The 17,755-nt window shown below is 58.1% G+C and overlaps 1 protein-coding gene across 4 annotated transcripts in view; it reads right to left on the bottom strand.

Annotated features, from left to right (window-relative positions):
• Positions 1-1,304: 1,304 nt before the first annotated feature.
• CACNA2D2 (calcium voltage-gated channel auxiliary subunit alpha2delta 2) overlaps positions 1,305-17,755 on the bottom strand; it is a 140,769-nt gene continuing 124,318 nt past the window's right edge. Inside the window, exons 12-39 of one of the 4 annotated variants that reach the window (XM_081525353.1) lie at positions 17,539-17,646; positions 17,362-17,440; positions 16,741-16,790; positions 16,462-16,551; positions 16,178-16,249; positions 15,919-15,993; positions 14,613-14,687; positions 14,449-14,520; positions 14,272-14,343; positions 14,098-14,159; positions 13,148-13,224; positions 11,952-11,972; positions 9,213-9,273; positions 6,777-6,874; positions 6,379-6,469; positions 6,215-6,277; positions 5,975-6,078; positions 5,450-5,548; positions 5,268-5,356; positions 5,033-5,080; positions 4,727-4,798; positions 4,472-4,624; positions 4,275-4,327; positions 4,101-4,156; positions 3,840-3,966; positions 3,648-3,757; positions 3,470-3,552; positions 1,305-3,345 (exon numbers count right to left, since the gene is read on the bottom strand). In XM_081525353.1, coding sequence (XP_081381479.1) covers positions 3,205-3,345; positions 3,470-3,552; positions 3,648-3,757; positions 3,840-3,966; positions 4,101-4,156; positions 4,275-4,327; positions 4,472-4,624; positions 4,727-4,798; positions 5,033-5,080; positions 5,268-5,356; positions 5,450-5,548; positions 5,975-6,078; positions 6,215-6,277; positions 6,379-6,469; positions 6,777-6,874; positions 9,213-9,273; positions 11,952-11,972; positions 13,148-13,224; positions 14,098-14,159; positions 14,272-14,343; positions 14,449-14,520; positions 14,613-14,687; positions 15,919-15,993; positions 16,178-16,249; positions 16,462-16,551; positions 16,741-16,790; positions 17,362-17,440; positions 17,539-17,646 — 2,301 coding nt within the window. In that variant the 3' untranslated portion in view covers positions 1,305-3,204. Of the gene's footprint in view, positions 3,346-3,469; positions 3,560-3,647; positions 3,758-3,839; positions 3,967-4,100; positions 4,157-4,274; positions 4,328-4,471; positions 4,625-4,726; positions 4,799-5,032; positions 5,084-5,267; positions 5,357-5,449; positions 5,549-5,974; positions 6,079-6,214; positions 6,278-6,378; positions 6,470-6,776; positions 6,875-9,212; positions 9,274-11,951; positions 11,973-13,147; positions 13,225-14,097; positions 14,160-14,271; positions 14,344-14,448; positions 14,521-14,612; positions 14,688-15,918; positions 15,994-16,177; positions 16,250-16,461; positions 16,552-16,740; positions 16,791-17,361; positions 17,441-17,538; positions 17,647-17,755 lie in introns of all 4 variants that reach the window. The other 3 variants (XM_081525351.1, XM_081525352.1, XM_081525350.1) reach the window with 3 other exon arrangements.

The following is a 17,755-nucleotide window of genomic DNA, read 5'->3' as shown; positions in this document are numbered from 1 at the left end:
CCCACCAGGCTCTGCCGTCCATGGGCTTCTCCAGGCAAGAATACTGGAGTGGGTTGCCATTTCCTTCTCCAGTGCATGAAAGGGAAAAGTGAAAGTGAAGTCGCTCAGTCATGTCCGACTCCCAGCAACCCCATGGACTGTAGCCTACCAGGCTCCTCTGTCCATGGGACTTTCCAGGCAAGAGTACTGGAGTGGGGTGCCATTGCCTTCTCCCTGCAATGTTGGGAACATACTAAAAAATGTTAGCTGATTATCTGAAATCCCAGTCAGATTGGATGTTTTGTATTTTACATGGCAGATCTAACCCAGGACCTCTGGGGCTGTTGCAGAGCGTGGGAGCTGTCTTAGGGACTGCTAGTCTTTGCTATGTGGCCAACCCTTGTGGAGGGTGAGGAAAGCTGTCTTCACTAACGCCTCAAATGCCCTTTTTCATTTATTTAGCATCCGAGGTTCCTCAGCCACAGGTCACCTCATCTCAGAAACCTTTGGTGGTTTCTTGAATCTGGGAGAAAGGATTTCTCCTAAGTCTCAATTTGCTCACCAGAAGTATGGAGATAAACTGGTATCTAACTCTTAAGGTTGTGGTGAGGACTCAGCTAGGTGAGTGCAGAGTATGGAATGTGTACAGTGTCAGTGGGAAACCTCTGCACTGATGGTTGTCTTTCCCTTTGAATGCAAAGGTCACACAATAGGGTTCACTACTAGGAGTTAGGATTAAAATGAACAAGGGTGTAGGGCTTGCCAGAGGGAGGCCCAAGAAGATTTGCTGAAAAGGATTCAGAGTTGTGTTCCAGTGTGAGCAGCAGTGGCCACTGAGAGGCCCAGGCCTCCCTTGGGCTGGGAAGGAGCAGCCATCATGCTTGCAGGGGGGCGGGCAGAACTTGGCCTCCTCCAGACAGCAAAAGTGGCCCTCCAGCACCAAGTCATGGACTTGGACCAGGTATTCACTCTACATTCCACGTAGAGGACCTGCTCACTAGGCCCTGGTCTGATCCTATTGGCCAGAAGCTTGCATCTCCATCTTTTCTTCCATGGTCTTGGCTTTGAGCCTCTGGGAAACTTGTTTCAAAGACTATTTTTCCTGAAGGCTTTTGAGACGATTATAGAAGACAAAAGATGTCAAGGATCTGGCACTTAGGAGACCTGGGAAGCATCATGCCTTCCACCCACCAGAGATCTGGATTGGTACGGCTTCACTCCCAACTGAGTGGTAAGTGTTCAGTGGTAAGTGGCTCTGAGGTCACGGCCACCTATCTTCAAGCCACCCAATCCTCACTCCAGGCAGACACAGTGTATGGGAACCGTTTGAAGTGAAAATATGAACATTATTTAATAACTGATCTTCTGTAATAAACCATTTGAAAATATTTTACAAGGAATCACACACACAGTATTTTACAAAGTTTCTTGACTTTTTTGTCGCTGTTGTTTTTCCGACTTGTCTGTACAAAATAGAACAACCAAAAAAAAGGGCAGATAAAAGGAAATGGCCCCCCAGTCCCCCACAGATCCCCCGAGCCCGAGGTGAGGGGACAGCCAGGTCAGGTGGGTGATGAGAAGGATCAGACCCAGCTGGGGGTTGGACAACTACCTGATGGGGATTGTTTTGTCTGCTTTTCTGTTTTTTAAACTTAAAATATATATTAATTTTTCTGTATATGTTTGATTCTTTTTTATTTTTATATTCTCCATTGAGCACCTGACTACACTACAGTTACACACACACCCCCACAAGACATGGCTGGCGTCTAGGCTGGGTGTACAGCATGGGTGCCCACCCTGGCACCAGCAGCAGGCATGGACCATACATACACACACACTGAGAAAGCAACAAGCAACGTGACATTAATTAACGGAGCCATTAATTAATGCATCACCCTCCCCCCTCCTCCCAGTCCATCTGAGCCCCACGGCCACATCCCCCTGCCCTCAGTCCCCCAATGGCCCCCAGGCTGGGATGCCTTTGAGGGAAATGACCAGAATGAACAGTGTGAAGAGATGTTCCCAGGCCCAGCCTCTGTGTGTGCACAGAGTGTGTATATGTGTGTGCATATGTGCAAGTGTGTGTTCAGGGAGGAGCAGTTTGGCCAGGGAGTGTGCGAGAAGGAGAGAGAGAGGCCTGAGTGTGTAAGGGCCAGATTGGGGGTAGGATGATCCAGCTAAGAGTGATCAAGTCACCGCCGCTAAGGCAAAGGGCGATGTCTGGTGAGAGTTCCTCTGCTGAGGGGTGCAGGCAGTGGCATGTGGTCCCCCTGGGGGCCTGACACTAGTGAGAAATGGTTACAATGAGCACCTGGCAGGGTCACGGGCATTTAGGGGACACTGGCGGCAAAGTTGGGACAGAGGGATCTTCCCCCTTTGCCCCAGCATTTGGCACTGTTTGACATTCAGCTTTAGAGACAGAGGACCAGCTGGGTTACAGGTTAGATTAGAGGCTGACGGTGAGCAGGAGATGGAGCCTGCATGTGCCAACCCTCCCACCAACCCCTCACCCCGTGTAGTGTAAGGCTTTGTGAGCCCCTACCCTCACCCCACTCCACGGTGTGTGTGTCTGTGTTTGTGTGTGTGTCCTCCTGGGTATGTCTAACGTGAGTCCAGGTTCTGCCCTCAGGGCTCCAGTTGTGTATGGGGTTATGTCTTAGCCAGTGTCACTGTCACTGTCCTGCTACCTGCAGGGCTTGGGGAGGGAGAGGGGGAGGGGTGGCTGTAGGCCTGAGAGAGGCAGGAGCTCACTGGGGGCTCTCCTGCCTGGACTTAAGCTGGGATGCACAGGCCTCAAACTGCCCATCACCATTTCCTCTATTATTCCCCGGGAATCCAGATTTAGTTCTGGGTGGGGCAGAAGGGCCAGGTTAGAGGAGTCCAGGTGGGGCAAGGCCTAGGTCTCCCACACAAAGGGAACCTCAGGGCAGGGCGGGCAGTGGAGGCCTGGTTTGGCACCAGTACACTGTGGCCTCCCTGGCCCAGCCTTCAGGAGTGGGTGAGTCCAGTGGGAATGAGGGGTCTGGGGACACTTTGACAGTTCAGCAGCGAGACGTGGCTTGGGCCAGAGACTTGCAGCGTCCTCCTTCGGCACCCCCCACCCCCACCCCAAGGCGCAGATTCTGGGGGCCAGGAGCGCTCAGTTCCTTCATTGAGGGAGGAGGCAAGGCTCTAAGGCGGGGAGCAGGGAACGGCAGGGAGGCCTGGTGAGGGGAGGGACACTCAGAGTCTGCGAGAGGGGTGGGCGTGGACTTGAGGCTGTGGCCGGGGAGGCAGGCCCAGGAGGAGCAGCAGCTGGAGGGACACCAGGACGCCCAACGACGGGGGGAAGGAGGCTCCGCGGCCGCAGTCTGAGGTATCTTCCTGTGGGAAAAGACAGGGTGCAGCCGGTAGGCCCGGGCGGGGATGGGCAGGGGGCGTGCAGGGCCGCACTAGCTCTGGGGAGAGTGGGAGCTGCGGGTCAAAGCCGCCCTCCCCCTCTCCTTACCGTGGCGTTGTAGTCGAAGCAGATGTGTGGGCCTCTCCGGTATCGCGGTCTCTGCACCAGTTCACACTGCTCCGGGCCGTCCGCTGGGCATGGGTGGGGAGTCAAGGAGGCGGCGGCACGGAGGGGGCGCGCGGGGGTGGGAGGGGGCGGGCGGCGGGGGGCGTCGCGGGCAGGATACAGTGTGTCTCCTTCTGCAGTAGCCGGCCGGCCTCACACTGGGTGCACAGCGGCTTCTCGGCCACCACGAAGAGAAGGTTGGTGTTGATCAGTCTCTGCGCGTGGAAGAGCCTGGAGGCAGCACAGAAGGGCGGGGGTGCTGAACTTAGCCCCGCCCCTTCGCCCCGCCCCCCTGGCCACGCCTCGCGCGCACCTGGAGCAGTTTCCGCAGTCGATGATGGCGTTGTACGAGGCGTTCACCGAGCCGAAGTAGTACTGGGTCTGTTTCATGACGCAGCTGCTCTCGCGCACCTCGGGGTTCCCCTCGGCCTCCGCGGGGTCTGCGACGGCCCAGAGCGCCTCAGCCCCACCCCTACACCCAGTGCCTGGCTCAGCCATAAGCCCTGCCCTCCCTTTGGAATCGGTCTCAGATTGGGGAAGGGCTTTGAGGAGGGGCCTCCAAAGCCCAACCTACCTGCCTGGAACCAGCTGTGGTAGATAAGACCATAGAGAAGTTGCTGGAACAAAGACCTGCAGGGCATGGGTCACCGAGTGGGAGTGGTCAGCAGAGGCCTTACCCTGCCCCGTTGCTCTCCAGCCTTCCTGGCCAGGGAGCACCCTCCCTCTCCCATTTCCCCTGGGGACTCACCAGGCTGCAGCGGACGTCCACCAGGCTAGGTTAAGGAAGTCTGCAATGGTGGGCTGCAGTGGAGAAGAGTGGTGTGGGCTCCCACTGCTGTCCAGGAACCCAGGTCACCCCCAGCTTGCTCGTTAGAGGTGGGGGGGTCCTCTGTGGGCAGGGCTCCCATTCCCCCCATCTCCAGGCCAGGCATTGCTGAGGCTCACCACAAAGATGCCCCGGGGTGCGGCACCCAGGTTGCCCGGGGGTAAGGGGGCACAGGCCGCCTGATAGTCGTAGGACTCCTTGCGGGTGTAGAAGGAGTTATTGTAGAGTGCCAGCATCAGATTGGCATCCACTTCACTGAAAAATCTGCCCACCTGGGGATGCCGGGAGGGAGTGGGAGTCACAGGCTGGCAGTGCCATACCCCCAGAAGTCTCAAACCCATACCTTCTCCTTCCACCCTCTTTCTGACCCTCACCTGGTCCCACTGATGGTTCTGGTTTGACAGCACCAGGAATCCCCCATCATCAATGAGGACACAGAGCAGGTCCTGAGAGATGGGGAAGGGGGAGGAAGATGAGGAGGGGCTCTGGCCCAGCCCTTCCTCCCCAGACCCTGGTAGTGCAGTGGTTCAGTGGAGGGGGCACCATTCCCCCCAGTTCTGGCAAAGCTGTGAAGTCAGGGTGGGATGTTGAGACCCATTGGCTAAAGGATGGGCTAGGAGTTGCAGTTGGAACTAAGGTGTCCAGGAATGGGGTAAGCAAGGGTTCAGGGGCACACGCACCTCATTGTTAACCTCGCAGTCCATCTCACAGTGGCTGTTGGGGCCGCACTGCTGGGCAGAGAGCAAGGACCATAAGTGCCCACCAGTTTTTCCTCTCCCATCACCCTTTATATGTCGGGGTCCCCTGCCTCCCCAGAAGCACCAGAGCCACTCTGAGTGGGAGGACTGGTAGGGGTTCCTGGGGACTCCAGAATGGGTACTTCTGGTCTTACTGCCCTCATCCTTGAGCAAATACCTTCTGAGGCTGGTCCTGGTGGGTACGGTTGCTGGCTAGCACCTTGAACTTCTCAGCCCAGGCCTCTAGGTCCAGTTTAACGCCTACCACTATGGGGGAGAGCAAGGGGGCCATCAATGCCCACCTGCCTGGGCAGCACACTCCCCGGTGTCTCTTTCCCCACCTCTGCCCTGGGTATTCACCTGCTGGCCTCAGCGTACGTCCACCCAGACTGAGCTCCACAGCTGTGCTGACAAGGATGCCCACCGTGTCATTCTCCAGCTCCAGAGGCCTTAACAGGGCTGGTGGTGAGTGGGGTGGGGTGATCAGGAGTAGGGGCTAGCAGCCACGCTGACCACTCTATGCTGGGCTCTGTGAGCCTAGGAGCCCAAGCCTGAGATGATCTCAGCCTAAGCACCCAGCAGAGTGTTTGGCACAGCCTGTGCTGTTCTGTGCTTAGTCGCTCAGTCGTGTCCAACTCTTTTCGACCCCATGGACTGCAGCCCACCAGGCTCCTCTGTCCATGGGGATTCTCCGAGAATACTGGAGTGGGGAGCCATGCCCTCCTCCAGGTTGGCACAACCTAGCCTTCCCTGTTTACCTGCCCCAGTCTCAGCCAGCCAGCCTCTATTTGAGAGGGACCTCACAGAGCAGAGCCTGGGCCTGGCTGAGCAGACAGGGAAGCCTTAGGTTCCCGCCTGCTGCCGTGTACCTGGGAGGACACTCACCGTCCTGCTGGGGGGGCTTGAAGACATAGCCGTGGTTGTCCAGGCTGCGGCGGTAGAAGCTGGCATTGAAGGGCTCAGGGTTCTCTGTCCAATCCTCAGCTGCCCTGGTCACACAAGACAGGCAGAGGTTGGTGGAAGTGGGGAGACTCGTGGAGGCAGTGCTCTCAGCAGAGGCAAGGAGCCAGAGAGGCAGGGTCCCAGGCAGGGGCAGGGTGTCAGGTAGCAGGGCGGGTCACTTACTTGTTGGGGAACACTCGAGTGATGCCACCATCGGTGGCAGCGAACACGGCCAGAAGGCTGTACCTGGGGGCAGCAGGGAGTTGAGGTCACAGCCCTGCCTTCTGCAGGGCAGGGCTCCTGGGCCCATCCCAGCTTCCTGCCCCCACAGGCTGGGTGGTGCCTACGTGTTGAGATCCTGGTCCCGCCACACGCGCTCCACCAGCTGCTGTGTGATGCCTGTGTCCAGGATCAGGTTGTGCAGGAGGAAGTTGTTGCCTGGAACAGGAGGGTTGGGTGGAGGAAGTATCTTTTTTTTTTTTTTTTAATTGAAGGATAATTGCTGTACAGAATTTTGTTGTTTTCTGCCAAATATCAACATGAGTCAGCCAATAGGGAGGCAGCATCTTCTTGTGGATCCCTGCCCACTCTCCCCGCTACTCCCAAAGCTCCAAGCCTTCCCAGGACCTGCCCTCGGCTTGGGCCTGCGTGTTTTCCACACCTGCCGAGTGTCTGGGTTCCTCTGGGCTGCCCCTTTTTGCTGCCTGGGTACTGCCCAGACCCGGCCGCCCCACCAGGCACTCACACTGTTTGGAGTCTGGAGTCACTTTCTCCATGAGCTCAATGAAGTTTTTCAGGAACTCGGTGTTGTTGTCTGAGGCATTCAGGTCCTTGCAATACTCTCTGGGGGTGGGGAGGGGCAAGAAGAGTGGGCTTGGGGGGGCTGCAGAGGGCAACAGGGTTGAGGCTTCCCAATAGGCCTGCCTGGCCCTTCACCAAGAAGCCCAGGCCTTGGGGAGGGGCATGTGTATTCTCACGGGCTGCAGCAACTATATATGCCTGGCAGGTTACCAGGTCTGAATGGGAAGGAGCTGACCCTCTTGGGTGGAAGAAGCAGAGAATGAGGGTCTGTGCCCTCTACCCAAGCAGGTTCTCCTTTCTGGCATGGCCCTGCAGAGCCTCCCCCCTCTCCTGTGTAGCTGGAGCCACACGGTACACCTGGGAGGCCCCAGGAAATGCCCCACAATGACCACAGTGGTGGGGTTCCAGCACCGGCTTAGTCAGTCTAAGACCTTGTCCTGCTGCCTCTTTGGCTCTGTACCTTTGGGCAACTTGCTCAGGCTCCCTGAGCCTTAGTTTGTTTTCATAGTACTACAGAGGGGTTCAGGAAGTTGGTGGGAACATGTGGGTCCTTGGATTGGCTATTCCCTCTGCCCAGACTGCTCTTCCCCCAAAGGTGGACAGGCCAAACCTCTCACCTTCTCAAGGCCCTACTGGGTTCAGACTCTGGGTCCAAAGAACGTGCGGGTTGTGGGGAGCGGGGAGATCTGCTTGGGGTTCTGCTCCCCAGGAAGTCTTGGCGAGCAGTCCTTCTTCCCTGGTAGATGAAGCTATCTTTCCTGCCTAATTTCTCATCCACACCCCTGCCACCAGGAACCTCCCTTCTGGCCTGCATGGCAGCAACTTTGTGGGAGTTTTTTATTTTTTTTGGCTCTGCTGGGTCTTTGTCACTGCGTGGGTATTTATCTAGTTGCGGTGCATGGGCTTCTCATTGCAGTGGTTTCTCTTGTTGCAGAGCAAGGGCTCTAGGGCACGTGAGCTCAGGAGTTGTGGCTCTCCGGCTCTAGAGCACAGGCCCAGTAGTCGTGGTGCACGGGCTTAGTTCCACGGCATGTGGAATCCTCCAGGACCAGGGATTGAACCCATGTCTCCTGCACTGGCAGGCGGATTCTTAACCACTGGACCGCCAGGGAAATCCTGTGGGAGTTTTTAAAATGATCTGGTTCCTGAGGCTGTGCAAGGGCGCACAGCTTTGTGAGGGCACCTGGGGCTGGGTCGCAGTCCCCACTTACTGCCAGGGCCTTTGTGCAGCACACAGCCTGCACTTGTGTGTGTGGAGGACACACCTGATACACTAAGAGTGACACCCACACAGCTGTACTTGGGATGCAAGTCACCTGCCATCCCCGCCCCCACCCCCAGTATACATTTACACTCACCCAACACATATTTATTGAGCTGTCCTGTGCCAAAGATACAGAGATGACAGAAACAAACGTGTCCCTGCCCTCAGAACTCCCTCAGGGTCCTGTGGGCCACACAGGCCTTTGCACATTCCCATTGCCACCAGTGCACACAGCCACCCCGCATTTACACTCGGACTCTTACAATGTACACAAGGACTCACGAATACAAACACACATCTACAGAGTCACAGTGAACTTGGTGGGTGCATGCACACACGTGCACACACATGGAGGTCAGGAGTGTCCAGAGCCCCCGTGTGGTGCTCGGGAGTGCCCATGGGTCTCTGTCACTTGCACCCACCTGCCCTCATGCAAAGCCCAGGCCCCAGGGGAGGGCTTCACCATCCGGGGGCCCAGTGGTCTGCTCAGATGTGGGCCAACAGGCAGAGGGTGTGCACATGAGGGTGCACGCCAGGGATCGTTCCAGGTCCAGGCCTGTGCTGGGCCCTGATCCTTTACTTGCCAGAGCAGCTCTTCACAGCCCCGTCCCCTCTGCCCTGTCCCTCCCCCCAGTCCTCAGTGAGCCACCACACCTAGACGGGACGCTGTCGACAGGGGCTCTGGCTGGCTCGGTCCCCACACCCACACGAACACTGACACAGGACAAGGACGGGTGTGGGGTGGGGTTGTGGGGGAGGGCACCACAAACCAGAGCAGCAGCTGCCCGGTGAGGGGCTTGCTGCGGACAGCCAGCTCAGGGAGGAAGGGCTCTTTCCTGGTGGCCTGGAGGGGGGCAGGGAAGGGCAGCGGAGAGCCCAGAGCCCTCCTGCCCGAGGCCTGGTGGGAGCCGAAGCTGTGGGCAGCTGGCCAGTGCTGCCTGGTGCGGCGACATGGCCCGGGTATGCACACAGCCGCACATACGGGGCTATGCATGGCGGGGTGACACTGCACAGGACACAGACACACACAGCTCCAGGCAGCAGTGCAGGAGGTGGGGCCAGGGAGGTCGGGTTGGGGGGGGTGGGGACACCTCAGCAAGGCCACACGCAAGCTACCTGGGAGCAATGAAAACATGTCCTTCAGACTCAAAGCTGCTGGGGAGCAGGAACTCAAAATCTGCAACAGAAACGGGGGGTTATCCGGCGGGGGCTGGGGAGGTGGGAGGCCAGGGGTTCAGAGCTGACAGGGCTGGAGGGAAAGGGAAGAGGGTGGCTGGAGGGAGGGAGACACCAGCAAAGAGGAAACCCGCCACTTCCATGTTCAAGTTCGAGCCAGAGAGAAGGGGCAGGCGGGGAGGGGTGGAGGGCCTGTGGAGACTGCAGCATCGCAGGAGGAGGGCAGTTATAGCCAATATGTTGCCCAGGCCTGGTCCTCTGTCGGCAGTGAGTCCCTTGGCGTGGCTGTATATGCTTCCATACGGCTGTATAGCACATATACACGGACACACACACACACATATATATACACACACTGCTATATATATGCATGGTCTGGGGGAGGCGCCAGTCTCGCTCTGATCACATCCATAATGGAATAAAACCGCATGCTGAGCTTCCTTCGCCTCCAAAGAGACTTTGAGGAAGGGGAATTGGCTTTTGGCTGCGGATTTTTCTCTCTCTTTGCTGTAGCTGTTTGCATTTTGGTAGGTCTCGCTTTTGTTCTGTGTCAGGCATCAACATGGCCAAACTGAGGGGGTCTCTCACGGGCACAGACAGTCCAACCAGAGACGGTGTGGGCAGCTGGGGGTGGGCTGCAGTGCATTGTGGGGGGTCCAGCGGTCTTCCCTGGGGTAGGAGGTTGGGTGAAGGGAGATCCTGTAATGTTCCCAAGTTGTGGGAGGACATCTGGGAGCTGGTAGGGCACAGAAGCACTTCTTGAACCTGAACACCTGCCTTCTTGGGCTGGAGGCCTGAGGGCAGGTGGGGAAGAAGGGCTGGGTCTGGCCTCTCCTTCCGAGGACCTGTCTGGGCTCAGTGCAGCAAGGGAGGAGCTGGGGGCTCCAGAGAACGCATGGGATGCTGTTGAGGGACCCAACCATTGGGCCTCTACGTGTATGAGAGTGAGCACCTATGGATGAGCGTGTATGTGCATGTGAAAGCAGGTGAGTATGTGTGTTTGCATGAGTGTATAAGCACATGTATATGTGTGCAAGGGTCCCTGTGTGGGTCTGTGAGTGAATCTGGGGATGTGGCTACTAGAGCTTCTCTGGGGTTTCTCCCTACCCACTGGGACTGGCCACCTCGCTGGTCCGTGTCTGGGAGGTGGCCCTCTGCTCTGACACGCTGGGCAGTGCACCTCCACATCCTTTCATCCAGATTCTGATCTCTCTGTTACCCCAGGGCTTTACTTTTGTAGAAGCGGAGTCTTCTCTGATCCAGAATACTCCCACAATGCACTGCAAGATTCTGGACTTGGGGTGCCTGAAGGCGCTCGGCAGTCACTGGTTGGACTGTTGCTTTCTGATAGGACTGTGAGGCAGGGTTTGGACACAAGCCGACAGGGAAGGGTGGGGGAGGGGAGAGGTGGAGGAGGAGAAAGAAAAAGAGGTGAGGGAGCAGGAAGGGAGACTATGCTATGGTTGTCATTGTTATCAGGACCCTGCATTGCTGGGGTCCCTGGCAGGGGTGTGGAAGGGCAGAAAAGACAACTCAAGCGAGTGGGAGCCGGGTACGTCCTCCACCTCCACCCAGACCAGTGAGGGCAGTGGGATCCCCTTTGCTGGACTAGGCTGGACATGGCCACTAGAGCTTCTTAGGGAGGCCTTACTTTCCCTTGGTGACTGGGGACAGGACATCTCCCCATGGCTCTGCATGCCCCATGCCTAGGTGTGAGGGCCTCTCCATGCACCAGAGGCAGAGACCCTTGTGTGCTGACTTCTCTCAGTACTCTTGTTCTTTGCTGGAGCCTGTGAATTCTCTGCCTACCTTTTTCCTGAACTCTCTGGTTTAAGTACCTCTGAATGCCAGAAGCTTTTTCTTCACCCCCAACCTGATTCCCTCTAAGCTCCTCTGGTGGCCCTTGGGGGACCCTTCTGTTCCCAGCCAGACCTGGGACCCCGAGTCAGCCTGTATTTCCCAGGGGAACACCTTCCCCATACCTGACCTTTCTCGCCAGGAGCAGCCAACACCCCAGGGCAGGGCTGGGTTGTAGGCCTTAGCAAAGTCACCAGGCATAGGGGCTTCAGCACCTCGGCCAGCGCCCAGTCTGCCTTGGTCTCCTCGTGGTTTGGCAGTTGCCCTAGCCTGAGCCTCTGCCCCAGGGTCAGGATGTGGGGCTTCCGAAGCCTTCTGTCTCCCCCTGGGAGGGCTGCCAGCTTCTGGAGACAAACTGGAGAGGTCAGAGGAGAAAGTCTCTCCCTGAGGAAGTCTCACATAAGCCCCCTGAGGACTGATCTACCCCCTACATTTCAGGCCCCCTGCCCTGCTGGGTGGGAGGTGGCAGACAGGCATGTAGCCCTCTCCCCACTGTTGAGTTGTCTTGGAGGGACAGAGAAAATGGAGGAGGGGAGCAGAGGCCTGCCCAGAGGGAACCAAGAGGATAAGGAGAGGGTCTGAGCTCTTAGAACACGCTGGAGACCACCCTGCAGGCAGGGCCCAGGGGAAAGGGCTGCTGGCTCTAATAGAGGTTTAGGGATCAAAGGAAAGGCAAGAACTAGAGGAGCCCAAGGGTTGCTGGCGGGGAGCCCTGAAGAGCAGGGGTTTGGCTGGTCCTGGGCAGGGAGGGGGGCAAGCAGGACTGTGAGGACAGGGGGTGGGGTGGGGAGAGGAGGGTGCACTGGTTCTGAATATACTTGCCCTTCAGTTTGCTGATTGGCACTGGGACAGTCCACCAAGAGAGAAAGCGAGGAAAACAAAAACAACACAAACACAAAAACAAACGAAAAGGGGGAGGGGAAGGGGAGGGGCACAAACAATATTTTATTCAATGGCTGTTTGAATGAAAATATTGTGTCTCATCATCATACCGAAAGGAAACTTCTTGCAAAAAAACGACATGAGAGAGAAAGAGAGAGCGAGAAAACTCAAAGGAGATGAGCCCCAGTCGGCCAGGCAGGTGCGGGGAGGGGGGGCGGGGGGCTCCCCGTGGGGCTGGAGCCCCAGCCTCCCTCCCAGTGACCTCGGGTTGTGGGCAGGCGGGGCCACAGGCTCCCAGAGGCCTCTGGGGGAGGCCCAGGGTGAGCAGGACATGCGGGGATGAGCCACAGGCAGAGGAGCCGGGAGGAAGGAGCGGTGCAAGAGGCAGGGAGGGTGGGGGAGGCCGGGATGAAGGAAGGAGGAAGGAGCAAAGGAGGGGAAGCAGGAGGAGAGAAGAGAAGGCGGGAGAGGAGAGTGTGAGAGAGGCTGAACGGGGGAGTGGGAGGGAGGGAATGTGGGGGACAGAAACGGAGGGAGTGAGCAGAGGGAGGGAGATGGAGAAGGTGGGGGGTGGTTCAGGGAGGGAGGAGAGGAGAGGAGAGAGGGAGAGGCAAAGGCAGAGTGGAAGGGGGGCAGGAAGACGATGGAGGAAGAAGGTGAGAGAGGAGGTGAGAGGAAGGTAAGGGAGGATGAGTTGGGGGGGCAGAGTGGGGGGAGACGGGGGGGGGGTGGTACCACTGGGGGAGAGAGCTAGGCGGGGGAGCTGGGGCGAGAGAGATGAGAGGAGGGTGTGTCTTCCAAGAACTCAGCCCCCAGGGGCGTGTGGGGGAGGCAGGCTCAGGAGGGAAGACACTGAGGAGGAGAAAGCAAAAACAAAAACCTCAACGGAAACCATGAGAGAATGGTCTGGAACCAAATCGGAGAAAAGGCGAGCATGCAGAGTTCCACAGACTTTCCGATGGCCGGTGCCCCCAGCCTGCGGGCGCCTGGGGGGGTGGGCAGAGTGGGCAGGAGGGGCCACCCGGCCACAAGCGGCTGGCTGTGCTGCCTGGGGCCTGGCTGTGCTGCCTGGGGCCGGCCAGGGTGCAGGGGCAGAGGCAGGGGTGCAGGGCGCAGGCAGGGGCCGGGCCACTTACACTTGACCTGTAGGATCTGGTCACTGAGGTTGGCTTGGAGGTAGAAGGTGCTGTAGGGCGGGAGCACGAGCCCGAGGCTGGGGAGGAGGGGAGGTGGGGAGCACAGGTCACAGCTGGGAAGGGGAGGCCACACCGCACACACCCTCCTCCCTGTGGCCTTGGAGACCACCAGGGACACCTCTCCCTGGTTCGCTGTGCCACATTCATGGTCAAGGGGCCTGGACCCACCAAGTCCCAGACTCTCCTGGAGGCCTCAGAACTCCCAGTCCCAAGGCAAGTCCCCATCCCGCCCCTCACCCCAGCAGCCTCCCCCATCACATCACCTGGCCAGCGAGCCTACCCACTCTGGCCGGCAGCACACTCACAAGGTGCAGAACAGGGTCAATGAGCTAGGTTGTGGGGGTGGGGGTGCTGCCACCCCCATGAGAGCGGGGTCCAGAGTCCCCAGAGACGCAGGCCATATGACAGTCAGCTAAAAGCAGAGCTGGCACTGATACAGTGAGGGCAGTTGTGGGCTGGCACTGGAGTGTGAAGGAGGGGACCATGAGGCACATGGAATACAGCCAGAGGGTACTGACTGGGCCTGACCGGCCGGGGGACCAGCTCTGGGGCTGATAGCCGCGGAGGGATGACATCCTGATGCAGACATCCAGGGATATGATAGAAGGTGGGAGGGAGGGGTGTAGAGGGCGGTGGGGTAGCGGGGAGATGTCAGATGCTCTGACCTGTCTCTGCCCTGTGCTCCCAGGAGACACTGTTGGTTCATGAAGGGCCAGTGAGAGACCCTTGGGGACTGAGCACCCAGGGGGTGAGAAGTGAGCAGTCTTGGCTGCTGAAAGCCCCGGTAGGATTGGGGAGAATGGGCACATGGGAGTGAGGGAGGGAGGAGCAGCTGGGCTCAGGCTCTGGGGCCCCCGGCCCCTCCCTGCCTGCCCAGCCGGCCAGCTCACCTGTAGTTGGTACTCCTTATGGGAACCCAGGTGTAGTTCCGCGTCACTTCGTCTATGTATCTCTGGGAGAAAATGCTGGGTCAGGTACTTGGGGCAGCAGGCAGGGGTGAAGTGGGGGGTCGGAGGGTGTCCCCCCACCCCCGACCTGCTGTCCCCCTTCCGCCACCTTCTCACCTCATCCAAGGACTTGACCAGGGTTCTGATCTGTTTGTGGCCCTTGTTCCCATCGATCATGCTCCTGCGGATCTGGAAGGGCCAGAGACGTGAAGGGGTGAAGGGCGGAGCCCCGACCCTTCTCCCCTCTGGGTGCCCCTCCTTCCCGCCCATCCCTCCTCCCCTTCTTCTCCTTACCTCCTCCTTGTTCTCATCCTCCAGCTCTGCATCCAGGAAGTCCAGGGTCACAGGCTCCCGGAAGTTGGTGGTCTAGGGGAGGCAGGGTAGGAAGTCAGGAGTCCCGCTCTCATAGGGCTCACCCCCACCCCCCACCACCCTGCAGGCCATCCCACCTGGCTCACCTGGGGCTTGAGGTTGGGGTGAAGCAATACATAGCCATTCAGGTCAATGGCAAATACGTAGCCGTTGGCTCCAAGCTGGGGGTATAGACAGCGGGCTTAGGGCCTGGAGGGCTGGGCAGTGATTTCCTGGTCTCCAGGCTCTTCCTCATCCTGCCTTCCACGCTGCTGGGGCGGGGGGGGGGGGTGCCATCTGCCTGCCTGGGCCAGGGGCCCCCATATGCCATGCAGCCCCAAGCCTACCTGTCAAGCCAACCCCAGCAGGCTGGTGCCCCTCATGCAGCAGCCCTTGCCCATGCTGGCTAGCTCTGTGGGACCTGAATGCAATCTGGCCTCCTCAGCTCCTCCCCTTGGCTCTCATGATCAATGGGACCTCCCCACCGCCACTGGCCCCACAAGACACTCCCTTGTGCTGCCCTCCCCTCCCCTCCCCACTGAAGTCTCTTTCTGGTCCCCATCTTGGTAGAACACAGGGGGACAAGTGTACCTTTGGACTACCTGGGGCATCCCTTCCAGGTAGAAGGGAAAGAAAAGGGTTCTAGACTCACCCCTTACCTCTCTGAGACAGTTTTCTCACTGCACATGGAGGCCAGCGACCCAGGGCCTTCACGTGGCTCACCTTTCAGCATGCTGACATGCATCTCCCAGCCCTTTCACAACCAAATCCCAAACTCCTTTTGCTATGGGCCCTGGGCCAGCCACAGTGATCTAGCCCCTTCCCTGGCTTGTGATTCTGTTTTTCACCTTCAAGCCTTTGTCCAGAGAGTTCCCTCTGCCGCCAAGGCTTGCCTTCCCCTCCTTTCTACCTGGGACACTCCTGCCTAGGTGACAGACCAGGGGTCGGCAAACTAGGGTCCATGGACCACCTCCGGCTCACTGCCTGTTACTGTAGTGCTGTGAGCCAAGAATGGTTTTTACATTTTTAAATGATTGAAAATGAGGAATTTGTATTTCATGACATGTAAAAAATGATCTGAAATTCAAATTCCTGTATCCACAAACAAAACTATATTGGAACATAGCCATACCCATTTATTTATGTTTTGTCTCTGGTTGTTTTCTCAATACAGCAGCAGAATTGAGTATGAGTATTTAGGTTGGCAGAACCCAAAATATTCATAGTCTGGCCCTTAACAGAAAGTTTGCCCATTCCAGCTCCAGGCCCAAGGTCATCTCCTCTGGAAGCCTTCCCTGACTGCTTGAACTCAGAGGACTCCATGGAGCTGTGGGAATCCCCATCAGCTGCTGCTGAGCCTGGCTTATGTCCACAAAAGAGGAAGAGCAGGGAGATGGGCAGGTGGACACTCACCGTGTAGTTGGGAGTCAGCCTCTTGATGTCATTCAGTGCCACATCAATGCCCATTACGCCCAGGATCAGCTGGTTCTGGGAGCAGAGGCAGGGGTCTGCAGTGGGCTCAATTCCATGGGAGGGGGTCACCTTGCCCAACCACCCACACCCATGACCTCAAGCTGCTCTCACAAGTGCCACCCCAGTCCGGTTTGCAGCCTCCTGTTCTTCCTCCATCCCAGACCTGCTATGGGCATGTCCAACCCTCCCCAGGCCTCACCTTCTTTTCCCCAGGGCCATCTTGTGTCAGGTTGAAAACAGGGAGGGTCCCTGTCACCACCATCCCCAGCCCCTGAAAGGAGAAGAGGAGGATGGGTCAGACTCCTGTGGGCAGCCATGCCCCCACCCTGAGTGTTCAGGGCAGGGGAGCTGCAGGGACAGGCCGCCTCTCTGTCTCCTTTGTTTGGTTTACCACCATCAGGGGGGCCTCATGGGACTTGACCCTGTGGCCACATCCCAGGGGGAGGTGGTCGGCCCCGCCCCGTCCTTGCCCTGAGGCCTTACCAGTGCATCCTCGTACACATTAGTCCATTGCACCTGCTTGGCCTCCTTTCCTGCCAGCACCATGGGCCTGCCCAATACGTCCAGATACTCCTGGGGAGGGAGCAGGGCAGGGGTGGGGTCCTGAGTCTGACCCTCCCACTGAATCTTCCCGGTTCTGCCTCCCCATGTGTCAGTCAGCCACCAGGCGGCGCTGACATCACACAGCAGCCCATCTTTCCAACGTCCCAACCAAGCAAAGGAAAAGGGGCTGCGAGGAGGGGTGGCCCACCCCAGTCTTACCTGCGTGTTGATGCGGATGGCACCGATGGAAGGGATCTCAAAATAGTAACCTGCGAGGGCAGGGGAGACAGAGGTGGGCCTGGGTGGTGGTTCTTGGGAGCATGGCACACACATGGGGGTGTGTCTGCAGCCCTAACTTGTCTCTCAGGTTCCCTTTTTTTGGCGTCATTTCCCCTGAACTCACGTCCTTTTAGTGCCCCCTGCCATCACCCTGTGACGACATGGAAGGGGCTGTGAGAGCAGGGGTGTAAGGAAGCAAAACTGGGATGAAAGGAGGAGCCTGAGGCCTGAAGGCCCTCATTCTAGGATGGCGGTGACATCCAGAGGCCACCGGGGGGCCAGGCCCAATTGTGTGGAGGGACAGACTGACCAGCAAACAGACCCAGAAGCAGACGAGTGGGGGACACATGGACAATGGACAATCAGATGGGCAGAAAGAAGCTGAGTCAGATGGACAAGGTAGCCACATAGACAGATGGATAGTCACACATGTGGAAAGACAAACAGCGGATGAACAAGGAGCTGGAAAGCTGAACATATGGAAGGACAGGTGGACAACCAACCCAGTGGAGGGCAGGACGTGGCAGGCAGGGCCTGGGGCAGGGACGCCGGGGGAGGTACCTTTGTTGGTGCAGGCCATCCACTGCAGCGGCGTCACGTCATAGTTATGCTGCCCCACGGAGAAAGTGAACACGCGCACCTGTTTGGGGCTTGAGGTTACTGCCGTGGCCACCAGTACACAGCCCCTCCCTTGGACTGGGCCAGGTCGGGGCAGCTCCTGCCTGGGCTGAGCCTCACCGTCCGGTTGGGCCAGTTGTACTTCTCAAAGACGTCCTGCACGCGGTCCTCGCCACCATCCGTGAACATCATGATCATCTTATTGCAGTTGGCACGAGTGATGTTGGACTGGGCAGGAGGAGACATTGGGACAGTCAGCTCTGGGCCCCTCCCCAGTCCAGGGGTGGGTCTCTTTCCCCAGGGTAGGCCTGGCCCTCTGCCCCTCCCCTGCCCACAG

This window comes from Giraffa tippelskirchi, chromosome 9 (assembly GCF_054371585.1).
Source record: "Giraffa tippelskirchi isolate mGirTip1 chromosome 9, T2T-mGirTip1v1.2.pri, whole genome shotgun sequence".
In the NCBI taxonomy this organism is placed as follows: Eukaryota; Metazoa; Chordata; class Mammalia; order Artiodactyla; family Giraffidae; genus Giraffa; species Giraffa tippelskirchi.
Note: the sequence above shows the minus strand (reverse complement) of the source record. Positions and strands in the feature narration are given on the sequence as shown.